A 21777-nucleotide genomic window follows, 5' to 3' on the forward strand; every position below is an offset into this window, starting at 1 on the left:
TCGCCTAAGGCAGCTCAGGCTGATGGAAATGAATAACTAATAAACACAAGTCAGGGAAGCTCCAGGCGAGTGCACCTGAATTACCTCGGCTGAAAAAAACAATCAGGCGGAGGCAGATTCATGCGGGAAAACAGTCGACAGGAAGTCACAGGTCTACTGAGACAGAACTGCGATGCCCCCTTCACTCCATGAAGCTCATTTATCGCTCCTCAGTCTCGATCTCCTCACCCCCACCTTCAGCAGAGATCAAAGTCTCCGGCTGCCCTCTCGCAAAGACAGACACCAACATATCTTCATTATGAGGGGTGTTACATGAAGGGTCGGACAGGCTCGCTCAGTAGGCTTCACAGGGTTGGTTAGCCACAGCTGACACTCAGGAAGAGCATGAATTAGAAGTTTCTCTCAGTTTGATAAAATGTTACCAAAAGCTTGTGAAACTTTTCAGCCAACAGCTGAATTTTCAGTCCTTAAGACGTTCTTCAGTACGCGGGTGTTGTGTTTGCCCTGCGGTTGGAGGCATCACCTGAATGAAACATTTACAGAGCGCTGACCTTGAGACGCAGCTTTTTTCAAAGACTGTGTCGTCCTTGAACAGAAAAGACAGACAGCCAGACACCATCTCCCCCGCAGCACCTAACATACAAGGGACTTTGGACTCTGCTTTTATATTCGCTCAGATTGGCAGTTTTTCACTAAACATGGCCTCGACTGACCTGATGAAAAGCCTGAAAACCCTAACATCTGAATCATTTTTGCACACAAATGAAAAGTTAGCCTAAGACGGAAACCACGCAGTGATAAAAGGGGATTTAAGGAAGATGCCAGTAGAAAATGTACGGCGATATACAGCTCAAAAAGTAATTTACACAGACTGAGGAATGAAGGTGGAGACACTGGAGATGTTGTTAACACTTCATGCCTCCATGCTTCAGGCTCCCGCTGTGAGAGAGTCCTTGCTGTTAGCGTATTGATTAACAAGCACTTACAGAAGGAGTTGTGATGAAAATGGAAATGACAAGCCACTGAGCTGCACGCTACAGTATTGAACCCGGTTGCATCACGCTGAAAGAGTTAAGGTTATTTCACCTCTTCATAATTAAATTTCCTTTGGTTGGGGGAATTCCTCCTCTTTTGGATACGTTTTACCTGCTTGAAAGTGAATCCGGCTGTTTATTTATTTAACACAGAAACCACAACGGGATAGGGGCTGAAGGGCAGAAGAAATAATTATGTCATTATTCATAAGAGCTCATTTGTAGTCGGAAGTGTCACGCATTGCAAACACGCCGTTTAATTAGAGGACCTTTTTTTTTTTACGAGTGGAAATAAATCGTCACAGGAGGAGGGGGTCACTCTGGATAATCCAGGAAAGCTTTACCTCAAAGTTGCATGTTTTTTCAAGCGGGCCCTGCAGGCTGCCGTAGCACTATATGAGGGATTATAGACTTGTGGAGTCAGTGGCCTGTCCCCTCAGCAGCGCACCGGCCTGGCCCAGATGGAGCTTTCTCCCCGGGTCTCGGCGTTATTAATGTTCCATCCAGATGAGGAACGATGCCGCAGCCCGGCTCATCTCCCCGGCCCCTTGGGGACACCCGCCGCCACTGTTCCATACACAGGTTATGCTCCCGCAAAAGAAACTTAAAGAATATAAAGAATAGCCAGTGCTCCGATAGAACAAATCAAAAGTGTATCTTCAAAGGTCATTTGGTTTGGACACACATAACAGCGCCCGGAGGAACGAACACTCCTTTATCTTTGGCCAAATTCTCAGAAGCAGGCCGTCTCCCTGATGTGTCGTATTATGGGTCATTAGTATCAAAGTCCAACATCAAAGCACACAGTTGAGATCAGTCCCACAGTCAAGTGTTTACCTCTTGAATACAGGCCACATGGGGTTATTTCAGTTGCTAGTGGTAGCTGTTTGGGTTGTTATTTATATACAGGGATGTGACGACAGCTTGCGTTGCGAGGTGTCATGCTCAGTGGGGGTCTGCTGTCAGATTATCCCCGTAGTGGGAATTGATTATTAGCTTTGACAAGGAGAACTATGTCCCAGTTATGTCAAGGCCAACGAGGCTCTTAGTGAAGAACATCCCTTTTAACAAGTCAAACGCTCATATCTCTCCAGCCTCGCCGGGCCGATCACATGCACTCAGATTAGGCTCTCATCACTGCACCACTGCCTTTATCCCACTGTATGAGACATGTAAGCCCTTAGCCACAGCATGGACCCACATACACACACATATGCACTCATTTACTCAACACATGCATGCTGATGCCCTAATACGCACACATGCTACCACTTTGTGTTGTCATGTAGCCGCTGTAGCTGTAAACTCTTTCAACAAGAGATGCACGCAGATGCCCACTCTCCGCTGATCACTGATGGGGAATGAACCCTTCTGTTTGGCTGCAGGCGCGTAAAGCCGAGCATGACAGGTTGTCATGGTACATTTGAGATACATCCGGAGGGGGGAGACACATGGGTGATACTTGCGGGGAGGGACAAGGAGAGATGCGGTTTCTCCACATACTTTACTGGTCAAAGAGCAATCAGAATCTCATCATATGCATGCTAGAGGAAGATGCAGTTTGTACACAAATTAGTGCATCATTACAAGAAGAGCGTCCATTGTTATCTAGTGCAGTGCAGTGCTGCCATCCAGTAAGAAATAATACAAATTAGTATCGCTTTATAGCAAGATGTTTGCACGTTATTTCAAGATATGTTCATGCTCTGATGACGTACAAGCTTGTTTGATAAAAAGAGAATTATTTATCTTGTTGTAATGCGAAGCCTTTCCTGTAAAACCATGAAAAAGGAAGCTCCAGTTAGTTCATGCAGGACCCGGAAGTCATACACTCCAGCTGTAATCTAAAGTGGCCGACAAGGGCAAACGCGCTACAACAGCCCAAATGATTTCTGTCTAAATTGAAAAACACATGCAAAAGTCCAAAACAGATGCAACGACAGAAACGCACTGTAAATTAAAAAAAATGCTGCAAAAGGCCAAAACCAATGCATTACCATCAAACGCGCTGCAAATACAGAAACGATGCAAAGTCAAAAACACACAAACCCAGAAAACACAACAGAAGTGCTCCAGGCCTGTAGGGGGCGCTCAGTATAACAGGTTTATTATTGACGGGGGATAGAGAGAGAGAGAGAGGGAGACGAGACAGTGGATTTATTAATTATCAGACTTTGTTTTGTTAAATGCCACTTGAGCGCAGTGTCTCTGTTGTTCATGTGCTACTGACTGCTGTTCAAAAACACAAATTTTAATATAAGCAAAAAAATCGCAAAACTTTTGTTGAGAAACAGTTCTCAACTGATCGCTTTGCTAAAATAACCGCTGCTAAATGCAGCTTCTTTTAGCCCTGCAGCTAGCGGAAGTCTACTACTACTACTACCGTAGTATTTAGCTGACAGCCTGCTGACTGAGTCATTGTTTCTAATGAGTAACACACCAATCACAGCCCATTCTTACAACCAGGCTGTCCATTTAAATGCGACTTCATTCTTACAGATCCCTGCTACGCAAATGCTGCACATACCTTCACTGCTGCTGCTAGCAAAGCTTTGCTTCCACCACCCCAGCCTCCACCTTTCTAATCTAAAGCCTTAGACTCACTCTTGTATACACACAGGGGGTTGCATTGTGCTCCCTAAGCCACAGCATTCTGCTGGGCTAAGGGAGCATCTGAAGAGCAAAGTCACCAGTACCAGGTATAACTGTATTTCCATTTGGCAATAAATGGGTAAATCTGTGACAAGAGTGTTCCTGACTGAACTTATATCACTATCACATGAAATGTTTCATGATATATTGAGATAAGTAGGTATGCTGTTTATTGAAACTTTTCTGTAAAGGCAAACCATGCCCTTAAGTGTGTTTTGTGTAGAAAAAACATATCCGAGCAGTTTTCAATATCATACTTGCTTCCATGTCCCAGCCCTCCACAGTTTGTCTCTCACACTGATCCATAACCCTCTGCTCCTCTATGTGGTTGGCAAGACGCAAACCAGATTCTGCCTGAGGGGATGGACAGAAAGAACACATTATTGTACAATAGAAAACAATAACTCCTTTCTCTTACTGACAAACACACACACACACACACACACACACACACAGGCAGACGTGAGGAGAGACTAACACACAGAGAGAAATCCTCCTGGGCCAGAAAATGTTTGTGTCTTTGGAGAAGTTGAAGATAATGATTGTGAAGCAGGGTTTCTCCTCCATCTTTGCCACATCCCACTGAGCTCTGACAGCATTGACGATGTGATTAGACCGTCGACCTTTGACCTTCCAGGAGAGGATCTGACCCTCAGCTGGAGTCGAGAAGTCATCTCAGTTTAGTTTCCCCCTCACTAGCAGAGTAACAAGTCTGCGGATGTGCTAAGAGAGACTTAAAAAAACATAAGGCAGATCGGTGTCAGCTGTGTGGGAGATGCTTTTTCGTAAATCGTTTTTTTCCCCACATAACGGAAAGGAAATAACCACACAACAAAAGGAGTCATTGTTTAGCCATTAATATACACCTACTCGCATGCACACACCAACTCGACAGACACGCAGCTAAACTTCTTCATTGCTACACACACACATACACACGTTTAGATATAGTTTTTAATGTAATGACATTAATACCAATTGTGATCCAGATTTGTTCCATTCACTCTGTTTCCCTCATGGCTGCCACTACTTTGCATTAACCCCTGATAAATGTAGCTGTATTTAGTTATAATTGCACATTTGTTTGTATCCCTGAGAGTAAGATTGAATTCTAAAACCACACTGCAAGTAATCAAAAAAGAAAAAACCACAGGAATTCATCTTCATATCTACAGTTCCCGGGAAGCCCATTACAAATTCCGAGTTTGAGAAAAGCTGTGTGATTAGAAAACCAAACGATACCTTCTGAATAGCTAATCAAACCACAGCTTGCTCCGTTCTGAGAGGGCCAGAGATTAATGTGGAATAATGACTCTCTGAAGCTGACCTGCAGTTCAGGGGTCCAAGTCTCACTCCTGCGGTAATTATACGCTTGCATCATTTGCGTCATGCTCTCATGACCCCTTCAATACTTCACTGCTGTTGCACAATGCTTGAACTGAAACCTCTGTCTCATTAGGATGGAAATGTGTGTTTTTTTTAATCAGGCTGTTCACTGTAACTCTGTTTGCTTTCTTGTCTTATTATGTGAATGAATGACGGGTTTATTGATTGGCCAGTTTTGTTTGGTTCTTCGTTCCCAGGACACGATCAGAGACAAAGAACTTTCCAAATTTCCATGCATATCGCTTATCCCGCTCAGGGCCGCCAGGGGGCTGGACCCTATCCCAGCTGTCATTGGGCGAGAGGCGGGGTACACCCTGGACTGATCGCCAGTAAATCTCAGAGCTGACACACATGCTCACAGTCATACCTACGGGCAATTTAAGGGTGCTTTCACACCTGACAGCTTTGGTCCGGACTTTTGGACTTTACTCGGAAAGTCTGGTTTCTTGTGGTCAGGTGAGAACACGCATTTCAACTCTGGTGCGGACCAAACTATCGGACCATGGCTCGCTAGAAAAGATGGGACTCGGTCCGTTTCCAAACGAACCATGGTCCGGTCCGGTTCAAATCAGATGAGAACATAATCAGACTTAAAGTAGGACCTTATATAGGAAGCCAACCAAAAAACGATGCGTTGCGAGTGGTTAACAGGTGCTGACACTTGCAGAGACAGACACACAGCCAGGCAGCAAGATGAGTAGAGGACAGGCGTGGGGAAGAGACGAGGAAATAGAAATATCGGCTGACTAAACACGATGCTTGTGGGAACACACAAGAACAGGTATTCAAACAAAAAACTTGAGGAGAGTGGAACAGATCGAACTTTGGAACAATGTTGGTTAAATCCGGCAAACGGCTACCCAGAGGGAACACACGCATGCCGGGGAGAACATGCAAACTCCACACAGAAAGGCCCTGTCCGTCCTTACTGGGATTCACTAGGAACTAGGAACTTTCTAGCTGTGAGGCTCAGTGCTCTCCACTGCACCACTGTGCATCCCTCTTTCCAAACATAACATTTTCAAAAGAATTTAAAGCCTAATCAGTTTCTGCTCCAGATCTTGACTAAAGGCAAATTAAGTGACTCACCCAGAAACCTGACAATATGGCTGACATCACTGGAAAGCCATCATTTTGCTATGATTAATTTCAGTCCACCGAGCGCCGAGTTAAAATACATTAACTATTCATCGAGCCCACGCACACGTATTCACATTTTGACACGGACAGAAATCAATTCTCTTCCTCATCCGTCAAGGTGTTCAAACATTCTGCTACCTGGCAGCGACGTGTCAGCGGGTTCAATCCATCACACAGCCCGCTCACCGGTGATCTGACAGATGCACTTGTTAAAGGTCCATCGCTTCATGTTTTTCAATCAATTCAAGTCCCATTCCCAGTTGTTTGTCCATCAAAGCTAAAGACTCCAGCCTGCTACATGGCTAACATCTCGAATCAAACACTCTTTCGGTCCTTGTTCGCTGATTATTCCAGGCCCATCTGTCACTTTTGACAGTAAACAGCAGCGTCTTTATGGTAACGTGTGGATCATGTTAATTGGTGTTGCCGCTTTAAATCACAGTGAAGGTTTCCAGCTTGTAAACAGATGGATGTTGAAATTAATTGCAGGTCCAAACGGGGTAGTTTGGACAGCGGACAGTGTCTCCCCTCCCCCTCCTCCTCCTCCTCCGCAGACACAGAGGAGGAGTAAAGTTTGCTGATGTTGGAACAAAGGTTATACCCTCCATGCTGACGGCTGCACTGGGAGTAGTTAAAGAAAAACGACTGCTGGAGGTCAGTGGTCACCAGAGAGTGATGCATGGATCCCAGCCCAGACATGGCACCTCTCCAGTGGTCAAGGTCAGAGCCAGATGTCCTGGCCCGGGTGCAGCTACAGACATGAAGAGTCTGTGTTCAAATTGAGCTAGACTGTCTGGTTTTCTCCTCGTGGACTTCAGAGCAGACATGTCATGTACAGTCAGGCCTCCAGTTTGGTGTGATGGACTTGCTGACATCCACAGAGTCTGACTGAGATAGATATTTAAGGCAAAGATCCAATTTGGATATGAATATTTATAAGATGTACTTCCTAGTCGCTGCTCATAGAAGTTTTACTCTTCTTAAAGCACAAGATGAGGAGCTGTCTGGTTATTGATTCGGGTTTAAAAGTTCCTTAAACTCAGACCTTCAGCCCTGCTCTAAATACAGTTACAAACAGCAAACAGTGCAATATTTTAAGACAAATAATGTTTCTATCTTCTGACCATGCTTTGCTGACAATAAGGCGGTGGCACTCTCGAAGGTTGGATATTTAATTTTTTAAAGCCCAAGAGTCACGAAGGCTGGCTCGGCCTCATGAATCCACAATGTGACAAGTTCTAAAATGCTCGGCTTAGACCAATTTATTTATGTTACATGCATCAAGAGTTTGTGAAAGCTGCCATTTAAAGTACTTAAAGTGAATAGATATATTTTGAAAAAATACGGTGCTAGTATCTTAAAAAACCCAGAATCTTCTGGATCTGAACAAATACACTATAAATTGAATGCTAAGAGTTTTCACATCTATCTTAGTTGTATTAAGGTGAGCTCATAGACTGTATAAAAACATGGACGACATGACAGCTCCCTAAAAGTGAAGCCAAAACAGGTCGAGCGCCCCCTGCTGACTGGCTGCAGTACAGGTCATAAAGCCCGCCTCCTCCATGTTAACAGATGGGACATGGGTCAAACTATAAAATCAAAATACACAACAAATACTTTTTTCTCAAACATGGTTTTTGTCATCATAGTTAGTTCTTATCATGCTGATTTACGTCCAAGTGTTCGTTTTTCTGACACTTTTATTTTTTATTAGTTATTTGATACGGTAAAAATGATGATAGACAGCTCTGTTGACGAATACAGCTCCTGCAGCCGATCTGTTCTGGATTAGCAGAGTGGAGGAGGAACTAAACTAAAACAATCACTACCATTGAAGTTTCCATATCTGTGAACGTCTGCTTCAGACCAACACAAGAAGCTGTTCTGCTGTTAAATACGCTGACATGCAGGATCTTTGCCGTTTTTCAACAGAACTCTGGAGACTCTCACTGTAAAATGAATGAGTGCTTCAGGGCCCTGTCAGATTTTCCACAAATTTAGGTTACTGTACAACAGAGAGCTTGAGCAAAACACACATTTACACAGTGATGGCATGGCTGCTATGTAAAGTGCCCAACTGTCAATCAGTCATCACATTCACACACTGTTGGCTATGCCGCTGGGAGCAATTTGGGGTTCAGTGTTTTGCCCAAGGACATGTGGACATGTAGACTGAGGGAGCTGGGGATCGAACCACCAACCTTCCAAATGAAAGATGACCGACTCTACCACTGAGCCACAGCCTCCCCATTAAACTCAGGAGAAGCCTTTGATGCAAAAGGCGTTATAATAAAGAAAACAAATAATGTTAGAGACAAAAACTTTACTTATGAGTACAGACACAAAGTCCACAGATGATTCAGTGACACTCCGTCCAGATGATTTCCATTTACCCTCTTATTTCAACAAATTGTTGTGTGTTTATTAGAACTGACTACTGAGCAACCATGCTGGTATTGAGCTTTTGGCTTAAATAAAACTCTTAGATATAAACACATGGCTCACAGCATGGAAAAATATACTGTACACTAAATATTTCAGGTGCAAAACAAACCAGAGAACCATTTAAAACATCTAAAAAGAATCTGTAATCCAGGTCAAGGTGTGGACTTTGATAAGTTGCAAAACTAAACCAAAAACAGCCCACAAAAAGCAGCATTTATTCCAACCTTCACTTCATAAATGATCTATGCATTGTGTGCACACATCCAGGGCACAGAGGATGAGGTGAACGCAGCACTGTGAAGTACAGTAAATATCATTCAACATTCATGCAAAGCGGCTCTCATGTCTGAGCAGCTCGTGTGAGGCGGCGTTTTAATCTCCTGCCTCTTTTTTCGCCTCTCTTTTTCTCTCACTTTCCCTGCTTTCTCTCTGGCTTCATTCAAAGGAATTGATTTTAGTTCGCAGGTATTACTCCACCATTTTCAATTCCAAGTGGATTCTACATTCACATTGTTGAATATAAATCCTCCGCGGCTGGTGGTATGATGAAAAACATCTTCTCAGTTGCGCTCCGTAGTGAGAAGAAGGGCCTAAATAGAGTGATGGAGCAGTCGCACATCATCATCATCATCACTCGGTAGAGCTGATTAAACACAGCTCCTCAAGCCGAGTCATAATTCGCCTCTTAACGAGGACTTCCTGCGTGGCTATGGTGTTGCACCTCAGACACAGCTGAATGTAAACATGATTAATGAAGTGAAATACATATTTAGCTCGCGCATGTAAACAGAAGGAGCAAAAGGAAGACAGAGGGTGCACAGCGGATGATTGGCCAACATGTGGTAATTAGAGGAAAAGGTAAACAGCCGAGGGGGGAGCCAAAGGGCGGGTTCACAGCCTGTGAGTGGATGCTCTCATTGTAGCGCTGCGTATCCTCAGGGCTCATGGAGGGAAGGAGGAAGTCAGCTGCAAGTTCACTGGACAACAGTGGGGTGTCTTTTTGTGGTATATATTCTGGTGTAAGTGTGTGTGTCCATTCATAACCGAGTGCACTTTAACGGCCCACTTCTTGAAGGTGTGTTGTTGCTCTGACTCTGAATTGATTTTGTGGTTGGCCCTTAACTTTTGCGACATGAGGATAAAGAAAAAATCCACATTGGTCCAAAACTGTGTTTAAAGGTGAACCAATACAAGTTGAACTGCTCACGCTCACCCAGTCATTCGACATCATCTTTACTTCATGATGAAAGAAAATACAGTCTTTGGAGTTTTAAAGGGTAAATTTTAAGAAAACATAGTGCATGCTGAAGAAATATACTGGGAGGGGGGGGGTGATTTATCATCTGAAAAACTGCTCAGAAGTTTGAACATTTGCTGTCAAACCTCATGCGGAGCTGTTTTAAGAAGAACAAAACAGTTCTTCACACATCATGGTTAATAAATGAATCACAACTTGACTTTGAAAGAATAGTTTCGATTTGGGTCTGTAAACTCAGAGAGAGCTTCCATCTCAAAAATAACTGGGAATACCAAAAGATTAAAGCCGTGTAGAGTATATAAAATGTATTTTTGGGGAGCGCTGGCTTAGCTCAGTGGTTAGATTGCACGTCCCATATACAGAGGCTACAGTCCTCAATGTGGTGGCCCCTGGTTTCACTCTCGTCCTCGGCCTTTTGCCACGTCATTCCCACTCTCCTTCCCTGTTTCCGACACTATCCACTGTCCTCTGTCTCTCTCAATAAAGGCATGAAAGGCCAAAAACATACATTTAAAATGTATTTTTGGCATGCTTGATATAAATGCTGTTATGAGTAATCTGGGTGTTCATCTCAAATATATTACACCTGCTGTATATTAGGGATGCAGACATTTTCTTTAACCGATTACTCGTCACATTGCTTAAACGATTATTTGAGTAATCGCTTTGTAGGTTTTTTCCCCATGCGGTCCACTTTACAAAACTTGCACAATGGAATCAATGCGGAGACAGACTCCCTTTCCATCGCTTCCCTGGTGGTGTGTGGCTTAATCAGCAATGGAAAGGGAGTCTGTCTGCACACCACATATGGCTTATGGTTGTTGCCACCTGCAGGGACTTAAGCGCTGGGGTGATTTCCTCTAGTATTCATCCCGGAGCTCCAGTGAGCGCGTGTTGCTATGGCTGGTGAAAGAGCGATCAGAGAGGACAGCAACGACTGCTCACTCTGTTCAACAAGGCGCACAAGCATTTCATAAACAGAGTTCCAGCAGGTTTTACAACACTGGAAAAGGCTGCGCTTTGGGAGGGCCATCTAACCCTGCTTCAGTTGGAGAGCCTGCATCAACAGGGCGCTGTGGTGAAGATGCACCGCAAGGTGACTAGGTGCTACCACGATGCGCTCCAGGTTAGGGACAGCCTTGGCCATCACTAATGGCCAGCTGGAGCGTGTGGGCCAAGCAGCTGACTGAGAAGCTTTTTCAGCCATGGTTTCACCAGTAGCTTTTAGCTAAGTCTTTAGCTGTAGCCGGCTGCGTGCGGTTCCTATGACATCGTCGCTGAATTTGCAACGTTGCCATGGGGATTATATTTAAAACACACAAAGCATCAAGCATGATAGCTTTTTAAATAACAATTACAGGCCTACAGGACTACAAAACAATTATCGATTTGATTTTTTTTGTAACCGATTATGATTTATTTAACGATTACTCATTTTTTTGCAATCCCTACTGTATAAAGATGTGAAGAAGGAGAGAATGTGTTTCCTCATGCAATTAATTGAATATATGGACTGCAGATAATCAACGTTTATTTAATTCATGTACATGTTTTACATTTACAATTTATATTTACCTTACATGATTTAAAGATCATGAAAGGTGTTTTTTCCATCCTCTTACATCTAAAACATATTTTCACACGCACACACACACACACACACACACAGAGTGTTGGCCCAGAGACACGTGTAAGGAGAGCGGAAAGGCGGGAGGGAGATCTTGATGAGAAGATGATACATATTTGTTTTTGTTAGATAGCTGGAGGAAGAATTCAGTCGATGTTAATGAGAGGCAATTAGTTTTGATTAAAAATGAGATTGCTCCCCTACATGTAATGTAGCTATAGCAAAACAAAATAATGATTAATTTCTGTCGGTATAAGACATTATTGTCAACAGCAGAAGCACCCATGCAGCAAGGATACAATTGCTCTGAGGCCGGAGAGGAGGGAAAATATTCATTTAGGGACTCGGCTGGGTGTTCTTCTGGAGCCTCTCATAATAAAGTGTGTGGGTGCTTTTTGTGTGTGTGTGTGTACAGATGCAAGTGTGTCTTTGCAGGATATGTACACAAAATATGTTTGTGTGGGAGGTTCCTGCGTATGTTCATCTTTTTGTCAGCATTCTGCCTAAATCTTAAACCCTGGTTACTCTTTTGTTTTTCACTGTATGTTATTTATTTAAATTTTTATTCACATTTGATATTCAGTTTTAAGAAAGAAGTTTTCGTTCCATTTTTTTGTATTTGTACACATGCATCTGTGTGATGAACTAACCTGTTTCTGTTTCATGTGTGTGCTCCTCTTCCCCAGCGTCCATTGTAATTGGGAAATGGTGGTGTGAGATGGAACCGTGTCTGGAGGGAGAAGAGTGTAAGACTCTGCCTGACAACTCTGGATGGATGTGCTCCTCCGGGAACAAAATCAAGACCACAAGAGTGAGACCCTGCCCACGTACACACACGCTGAAGCACAGTAACCTGCATGGACAGACCTGCACTTGCAATGCACTGACGCACACCTACATGTACAATATATACATACAATTCATGCATATGCCTGTTCTGTATGTACTTTAAGTGCACATTTAACCCAGCGATACACACATCCGAACACATGCATTTAGAAAACAGGACACAGGGAATTCAAGTAAGTAAACAAATTTCAAACAGTGTACGCCCAAATAAAAGACAGATTTTACTACTTAACCACCTTCTTAGACGTGCAATAAGAACAAACCTTGAAATAACAAGAGGCTGTCTTTGAATACTTTGACTAAAGGCTCCGACAAAGCTAATTTCCCAACTGCCTTCTTTATGTTTAATTAATTCTCTGGCATTCAACAATCAAATATTAATAGTGTCAAAACTGTGGGTTCAACATATTTGCATTTTGTATAGAAAATACCCAGAAAGCTCAGCGCATCTGTGCCCTCTCTGTATAACAAGGTGGATTGTGTTCATTGTGAGCAACCTGTCTAAGTGCCCACTGAAGTAGAGAACAAACATAAAGCAGGCAGTAAACAAACAGGTGGGCTCTGCCTCGGGCCACACTCCTCTCAGAGATAAAGTTAACGGCCACTCTGTTTCTCTCTGCCTGTCGGCTCTGTAAACCGACTCCGAATGCGGCATGCAAAAATAATGAAGCGAGTTAAGTCTTCAAAGAAGCAGTCCAGCTCTCTGTGACAGGTTGATCACCCGATTTGTATTCATTTAAGTGACTCGGCCCCCCACCTGCTCGCGATCAGCAAACCCCGTCTTCCTGCTAGTGTTCGGTGACGATGACTCTGAATACGAGCAGAGACTAATGTGAAGGCAGGGGGAGAGGGAACAGCCAGTGAAGGTTAGACCACACGGGGCTTCCCAAGGTTGTTCTGCAGATTATATGCCAGCAAATAGACATAAAGCTTTCACCGGGCCCATTCACAGCCACCACAGGCCCAAATATTTCAGAGAGAAGTTGATGGAAAGGGGTCTTACCATGCTGCCAAGGTAAGGTGGAGAACTTGGTTCACCCTAAAGAATGCATCTCTAATTTTCAGCTCAGTCCTTTGCACAATTTGAAATTGAGTAGCTCGTGATTGTTTTTGTGTAATTTTAGGACAAATTGGTTACTTTTTTTTTTTTTTACATGAGACTGTCTATATTTGCACACAAATGAAGAAAAAGCATTAATACATACCTGTGAGTAAAATGGCTTTGCTCTAATATCATGAAAAGCTTTAAAAAAAGAGGGCCAAAAGGTCAGGCCTGAAGCTGCTTTTCTACCCAATACACACGTGTCCTTTTCTCTTGACCCTCTCTTTGCAGAACACCCAGCCATACTCCCCTTTTTAGCTTCCGGAAGCAAAATGCAGAGGATGCGTCAACAGAAATTGAGCTGCATTCTTGCTTCTGTAAAGGTTAGTCTTTTTCTCAAGCTGTTATTTGTTTCTGTTTTCCCGTCTCTCTCACACATCACTGTAAATGCACTTGGGTGTCGGCCAGTAGGAGTGGGACCAGCTCATGTTCAGTGACTTCTCATTAACCCAAATACTCAGCGCGAAATAATCAAGTGTGTGTTTACATGCTGTGCATGATTGGGCAGGCGTGACACAAATACTGAACGCACCGCCACCCACTGTAAATATTTATCAACCCGCTCAGGCAGCGAACGCATAAATAAAAAGTAAGTTGCAGCATTTTTGCATAAACAGTGGCACATGTATCACTGAAATATATGAGTCAGTGTGGTGGGAATGTGTGTACAGTAGCAGCACGCTCACAGAGTACAGTAAAACACACACACAGAGCCAGGTCCTCCCCTCAGCAGAGCCCTGTTGTGTGTGAACAGAGTGTAATGGCCGGATCAGTCCCCTCTCCTTTCATGGCCTCCTTTGTTCCATGTCCTGATTTTGCTATCGGCCACTGTGTGGGTTTGATTACAGCGCCGCACACCGTCCTGCCAATCCCATTAGTCACTAATCTGTGACATGCTACTTGCTCCCCTCAGTGTGTGTGATCCTAGTTGAGTATGAATGCACATGTTTGATGTGTTTGACACGTCAGTGTCTGTGTGTGTGCGCTCAGCCCCGGGCAGGCCTCTTCCCATTCCGCTTCTTATCAGAGGCCACTTGATATCCTGATCCTCCTCTGAGGGTCTTGTTGAAGCAGCTATCAGCAAACAGCATAGCCCACAGGCTGCATGAAAGGCCTTTCATCCTGCACTCTGCTCCCTTTTTTAATCAACATTCCTCATTCACCTGCCTCTCAGGCCAAATTGCCTCATTTGTATTTGTTCTGTCACGAGCCAGCCAGCCCGCAACACAGCATCCGCTTGTTTGTTTTTTTTGTGTTTTTTCAAAAATTCAGCCATTCGATTTCAGCAGCAGGTTCTCATTTTTGCTCTGAAATGTGTCTGTGACGCACAATGAGGCAGACACGCACCTGTTGTTCCTCCTCCACACAGACTTCATCAACATCCTTCACAAAAAAATTGGCATGAAAAGTAAGAAGCCGAGCAAAGCCCGTGCCTGACACCCGTGTTTCTTCTTTTCTTTCTTTATGTCTTTCAGAGAGGGAGCCCTTCATTGCCTGTTCTGTAGCTGCAGACAAGGCAGGCCCTTTTGTTTGGGGAAGTCACAGTGAGAGCGAGGCTGGGGAGCACCTTCCAAAACACTCGCCCACCATAGATCTGCATTACCCGCTCCGCTCGCTAAATAGATCAATCCATTTCTGCTCCCACCAAACAATTACACACCTTTATACGACGGGCGGAATGAGAGAGGCTGTAATGAAAACACCTCTCGTTCCTCTGACAGGGAGAGGGTTACGCACATTTGATAACCTCGCTGTTCTATGAACTATAAACGCATACATTCGTAATACAATCCTCATCAGGCATTCGAAGAATTTAGACGACTTTTTTTGTAACTGAAACACAAGCGCTCATGCACAGAAGTTGTCTTAACTCTACAAGACCACTCTGAAGTACGTAATTGTTCACAAGTGTAAGCCGAGCATTGAACTCAAGTGGGTACAGCACCATCTTTCACACTTATCCACGTGCGTGTCCCCTCCAACTAGTCCAACATGATTTACTTGCCGCTCAGAGAGCCAGAGAGAGAGGAGCGGAGGACACTTTTTCAGGCAAAATAACACACCGTGACAGGATGTAGCCCGTCTGTGAGACAGTTTCAGAGCAAAAAGTGACCTGCCGGCAGATTCATCACCTTCTAATTTGTCAAATCTGGAGACTGAACTCTGCAGTCGATGAGAATGAACTCCAAGGAGCCGTGTCATGCACAGTCATCGACAAATCATCTGTTCCACCCCTGTGACTGACAACACTTCTGCTCCTTCTTCGGTCCTGTATGGTGTCATAATGAAGACAAATACAAAATGACGCACAAATGAGACACAGCGTGTCATTTGTGATGGATAATTAATACTCTTTTTTAAATGAGGGTTTATAACTGATGTTTAAGCTGCGACATCGGACAGATTGTCGTCCTCATGACATTCCCATACAGGTTCGGGGTGGAGGAGTGGATTCCAAGTGCTACTGATTAATTTATACTCATTTTCTTTGCTTTTTTCATTGTCAATGTCACATTAAATGGATCTTGATGTATTTTGTTGTCTGGAGTCTTCTGTTTTTAGAGGGTGCTCTTTACTTTCTGTTTGAAGAGCTTTCTCAGCTGGCATGATTGATTTGTTCGGCAATAAAAGAGAAAGGGGGATAGGGTAGGGCTGTGTTTGCACTAAATTCTTTTCGCTAAGGCAATTGTCCTTGGCTCCTTTTACTAACTGAAGTCTGAGTAAATTGCAATTTAATGCGGCCTGCAAATTAGAATGCAGACTGCTTAGTTGCCTGCAAAGATGGGATAGGCAGGAAATCCTTGAGCAAGCCGCTGCTACCTGCTGCACTGTTCATTTGAAGAGACAGAGGACAAAAAAGAACAGAGGACACTTTTAGACACACACACACACACACACACACACACATATGCATGTGGGTTGAAATGACAGCATTTGCATACAACCGTTCTTTCCCACCAGCTAACAAACCTCAGGTGGATTGTGTCTGAGGCACAGAGTGAGCCGTAATGTCTAACCTGTTACCGCTCTTGTTCTGGCAGAGGTCATCCTCTGCTCCAACATTTCGATACGTGTCGTCGTGCAGGAGATGATACAGATGCAAATGCAGGACAGATGAGCCCAGAGGATTGGTGCGTGTGAGGATCATGGGGAAAAAGGGACCAAATCTGTACAGATAAAGATACTGTGGTGTTAAATCTGAGACTTTGATGCTATTTAGTGCACGCAGAGGAGCAGGAAAGGTGCAACGACCTACTAGGAATGATGTCAGCAGGGGTGTCTTAAACATGGAGCTGTGGTAGCTTACAGCTCCGGGAAAAAACAAGAGACCACTGCAAAAAAAAGTTTTTCTCTGGTTCTACTGTTAATGTTTGTGCTTATTGTAAACATTCCTTCCAACTCCTCAAATATTCTCACTTTGGTCTTTTATTTGCAGAAAATGACAACTGGTACTGGATAACCACAAGATGCAAAACAGATTGTTTTTCAGACCTTGAATAATGCAAAGAAAATAGGTTCATGTTTAAACAACAGAATACTAATGTTTAACTCAGGAAGAGTTCAGAAATCACTATTTGGTAGAATAACCTGGTTTATAATTACAGCTTTCATGCATCTTGGCATGCTCTCCACCAGTCTGTCACACTGCTGTCGGGTGACGTGAGGCCACTCTTGGTGCAGCTCGGTTTTGTTTGATGGCTCTTCCTCTTGATCACATTCAGGAGTTTTTTTTTAAAGGGGTTCAGATCTGGATTGGGCTGCTCATGACATGAAGAGAGAGATGCAGATTTAAGGAACATTTGAGTGGTCTCTTCATTTTTCCCGGAGCTGTATTTGACATCTGTCTTGACACATCATTTGGCTTTAAAAACAAGGATTTTATTTAAAAAAACAAAAACAAGGTCTCACTTGTTTCCAGTGATGCTTCCCTTGCTATAGAGACGTTGTAGTATCAGTAGAAACCTAAAAAGGCCTACAAAGTGATTTATTTAAAAGGCTGTGCAACCATGTAAATGTGTTATTTGAGTGACATGATATGATTCATCTGATCTGCATTAAACATACAAACTATAAAGGACCTGAATAAGCACATGTTTAAGATGTTTGAAATTCAAGTTTTCACGTAAAGCTTCCTGGATCCGCAATTGGAATCAGGTCTGCATCTGCATGACCTTTGACCTAACCCACTCCTTCTAAAGGAATTAAATGCATTACAAATCTATTAGACGGTTTGATAAATACGAGGGGTCCTGCTGTTTAACAAACAGACTAACAGGACCGGAAACATATCCACCTTAATGAAGCAGGTTTAAAGTTTACAAGATGACCTTTGTGACCTGCTAAATATGAGGGGTTTTTTTGCCATATTTCTTATGAATTATTCAAATTAAACACCAACACCAATCAGAAACAAATGCACTGCACTTTGTTTCTGTGATATTCAATGTTGATGCTAAATTAAACCCAAATGATCATGCCTGAGCGACTCCTGCTTCTCTGAGTGTTCTCTGAGGTTTAGTCTAAAAATAACGCACAGTACAGTTTGGATGAATACAGCAGGTCCACACAAATCTACACGCTGGACGATGTTATTAAAAGCATTTGGCTCTCTTGCCTCACACGTCCAACATATTGGACCTCTGAGACTCTCTGCGAGCTACAGCTCACAGAGAGCCAACAGCACCCTCCACAATCGAATCCACACACCTGGCTACCACCTGCCAAGCCTGCTGGAAATGTCATGGCTGTGTTTCCTCGTTGAAGAGGATTATGGGATTTCTAATTGGCCCCACCGTGTGCGGGAGACTTCAGATGTATTCACTGTACGATCGCAAAGCAGTAAAATAACTGGAAAATAGGATAAAAGTGAAGTAAAGAAATGCTGTGGAAAACATTTACAAGCTTTTGCTGCACAGACGGTCAAAAGAGGACAAGGAAGCCATCTGCTTTAACTGCTGAAGAAATCGTGCAAATGGTTATTGAGCGTCAGGTTGAGCAGGAAGCTGAAAAGCAGGATATTCAATAGCAGTCTCAAGGTTGCACAATGTACCATTGAAATGTGTCCGGGCCTGCAACCGAGGCTCAATAAGAGTCCCTGAACGGGAGTCACGGAGAGACAGCTCAGACTCCACAGCAGGTGTGATCCCATTTAACAATGCCAAAGTCATTTTATCGGGTCGGAGGGAAATCTTCTGCTATGATTGGCTGACTTGCCGTGAAGGTGCAAATGAGGGGTTGGGGGGTCTGAAATAACGTCAGAAATATGCCAGAGTGTCAAATTGTGAAGCAGACATACACAGCATGGAAACACACCAGGGTTTTTTTAGGACAAAGAGCGTTCCTAATATATCCCAGAATACCTATAAATGCCAAACACACCTCCAGTTCCTGCGTTGTTTCCACTCGTATAAGCCGTCTGTTTTTAGCAGCGGCAGGAACCGAGAGGTGAGACGCAGCTGTAAAAAGCCTCCGCAGTTCAAAAGCTTCCTCTTGTTTTTGAAACACGCGAAACGGAGCAATTCCTCTGGGTGTAATCCTCGCACACTTGTATGCCTTTGTTCTATCTAAGTGTATGTGTGTTTTCTCTCCTCTCCTCTTCCTCCTCTGTGTTGCAGATTCATCCCAGGACCTAACAGAGAGCTCCCATTGCAGGGCTGCGTGCCAGGCTTTTCCCCACATCCACCCTTTCTCTTGCCTCCGAACGGACTAAAACTATTACATCCACGGCAACCGACTGGATTACCTGGGACCACAGAAAGGATATCCACCCAGATAAAACAGCTTTGCTCGTGTGGTGCCAAGGATTTGAAACCAGACTAATCCCCTGTTTGATCAATGAGCCCCATGTTGGTGACTCTCCTCTTCCTCACAGCTGTGGCCAGTTTCCAACCGACTCTGTCTCTGTTTTCCTCCCTGTGTCGCGCCCCCAGAAACTGAAAGAGCTTTGCAGGGGGTTATTTAGGGGTTAAAACATGATTTGATAGACATTTACCCCGCCTGAATCGGCTGAGGAGCTTACATTGACCTGAATATGAACACAGAACTGAGGAGGGAAATTACCTTGATATCCTTTTATGTCTGTGTTGAAGGCATTCGTATTTGACTCGCTGCCCCGGCAGGGCGGCCTTGCTGTGAACACACGGAGGAGTTTGATTAAAAAACACTGGATTTTCAGTGATGGAGGCCACGAGCAGCCTATAATGAGTTTAAGAAGAGTCCTTGTGGCCTCACCTTCATCATGACAGACTTTATCCGAGGGCATGCCCGATGTAAATCCATGAGCACTTCTTTTCTTTGTATGTAAGATAATTGTGTATATATACATATATAAATACATTACATATAAGATGACAGATCCAAGAAGCTGAAAATATATTTAAGACTCTATTAGGTGGAGTATTGATCAGCCACTGAATAGAAGTATCCAGAGGCTGTTGTCCCGGTATGTTGTGTATAGGACTGCTTCGCAGTGTATGCTTGCATTGGAAAAAGCCACAACAGAGTCACAGAAGTAAGTATTGGTCCCTTTCGTATTTCAGCATCGTCCTTGGTTAAGCCAGAAAGTGCTTGTAGTTTCTGTAAAAATGAGGAAAACACTGTACAGAACTGCCTCACCAGAGAAAACAGCACTAACAACAACCCCTGAGCTTTGCTCTCAGATACTTTAGTGACAGAGAACAGCAGCGGAAAAACTCGGACCATAATCGGACAGTCATGGGCGACTGCTTGACTGTGTTTCTTCTGCAGATCTCCCTCACAGCGCAGAGAGGGATGATTTATTCGAGATGACAGCGAGAAAGTATTAGTCACAATGGAGAAACATACAGTTATCCCCCAGTAGATAAAAGTACATTACAGGACAGCCTTATGAGAAATAAAAAATGGTTTTCTATACTGATATGCTGTCTCCCTCTGCTTCATATAGTAACTGATACTTTGACAAATGTTCCTCTTATGACAATTTGATGTGTTGTAATATGTGGGTGGAAGATCTTGTCACACTTTCATTTATATGATATGTTAACATTGTGAAGTGACTTTTTGCTTGAGTAAACAAGCAATCAACAACAGCACGAGGCGATGTGAGAATGACTTGCGGGCCAACGAACGCACACACACACACACACACACACACACGGTAAGCACACAAAACGAAGCGGTGATGCTTCATTTACACAATTCCCTTGGTGGCAGAGAGGATTTATCAGAACAGCACATTCAATTCATTCATGCAATTAGAATAAAGATTTCCAATATCGTGCCAGGCAAAATTCCAGATGATTTTCAATATCAACCTCCTCTCTCGGCTGATATGAGATTCGTTTCTTCTCCCAGCGGACGCACTAGTGTACATTCATCATTTAGGAATTTGGCTGGCTTCGTGGAGCCCTGCGCCTCGCTGAGCAGTCACAGAAGGTATGAAAAAGACAGACACATCAATCTCCCAGTGGTCTTGCCAGATTCATGAAGGAATATGCAAAGAGAGAGGAAGCCACAGCGTGTTTTTTCCTCCTCAATGAGCCGTTCCCTTCTTTGTTTTGTGCTATCTAATAGGATTCACTGTCCTGCAGTCTTATTGAGCGCGTGTGAAAGAAAATGAGTCAGGGAATGAGTTTGTGTGTACGTGCGAAAGCCTCTCCGGGTGCTTTTTTTTGTTGTTGTTGTAAATGAGTTCATGTGAGTGTATGTGTGGATTCGTCTGTTTTACCATGCCGCTCTCTGTGTGTATTTTTGAGAGAGTACCCACAGTCTCTGAGACAGGCGTCCCACAACGACATACTGTGAAGATTATCCTCAAATTCAGTGCTTGTGTAGAAAATCAAGGGATTTCTCCCTCCCTACTTATGCGAGTTCTAAGTGGATTTCTGCTTAAAAGGTGCTTGGGGATCAGAAAACGGAGAGTAGCTTTTTCTTATTCTCTTTTATGCACTCCTTAGCTCTATCCAGAAATGACGGACTCACGCTGTGGAGGGAGGTCCTGCTCCATTTTAGGCAGAGCAGAGAGGAACACAGCATGAATAGATAACAGGGGCCTGGTCCTCCTCCCTCTCCACGGTGCTGTGCAATCTCAAAAGAGAGACATCCATCAAGTCCTGCCGACCTCCCACCGAGACACAGAGACAGCCGTGTCCGCATCACGCTGGATGGCTAATCAACGGCTGACAGCAAGGACAACCTTTTTCATACAGCCAAGACGTGTACGCACGATGCCGGACGGTGTTGTTTATGAAACTTGTATCAGTAACTTCCAAGGGTACCTCAAGTAAGACACAAACTTTTG

At 43.8% G+C, this 21777-nt stretch overlaps 1 protein-coding gene across 3 annotated transcripts in view; it reads left to right on the forward strand.

Moving 5' to 3' along the window:
• LOC138606413 (chemokine-like protein TAFA-1) overlaps positions 1 to 20376 on the forward strand; it is a 117901-nt gene extending 97525 nt beyond the window's left edge. The window contains exons 4-6 of one of the 3 annotated variants that reach the window (XR_011309348.1): positions 12232 to 12356; positions 13728 to 13819; positions 19112 to 20376. Coding sequence is in view for 1 of the 3 variants with exons in the window: in XM_069678883.1 (XP_069534984.1) it covers positions 12232 to 12356; positions 19112 to 19129 (143 nt within the window). In the remaining 2 variants the exon portion in view is untranslated. Of the gene's footprint in view, positions 1 to 12231; positions 12357 to 13727; positions 13820 to 14971; positions 16030 to 19111 lie in introns of those variants that run through there. The other 2 variants (XR_011309349.1, XM_069678883.1) reach the window with 2 other exon arrangements.
• The last annotated feature ends 1401 nt before the right edge of the window (positions 20377 to 21777 follow it).

Source organism: Semicossyphus pulcher, unplaced genomic scaffold (genome assembly GCF_022749685.1).
Source record: "Semicossyphus pulcher isolate SPU_LCO1_2020_fin unplaced genomic scaffold, fSemPul1.0.p SCAF_3, whole genome shotgun sequence".
Taxonomy (NCBI): domain Eukaryota; kingdom Metazoa; phylum Chordata; class Actinopteri; order Labriformes; family Labridae; genus Semicossyphus; species Semicossyphus pulcher.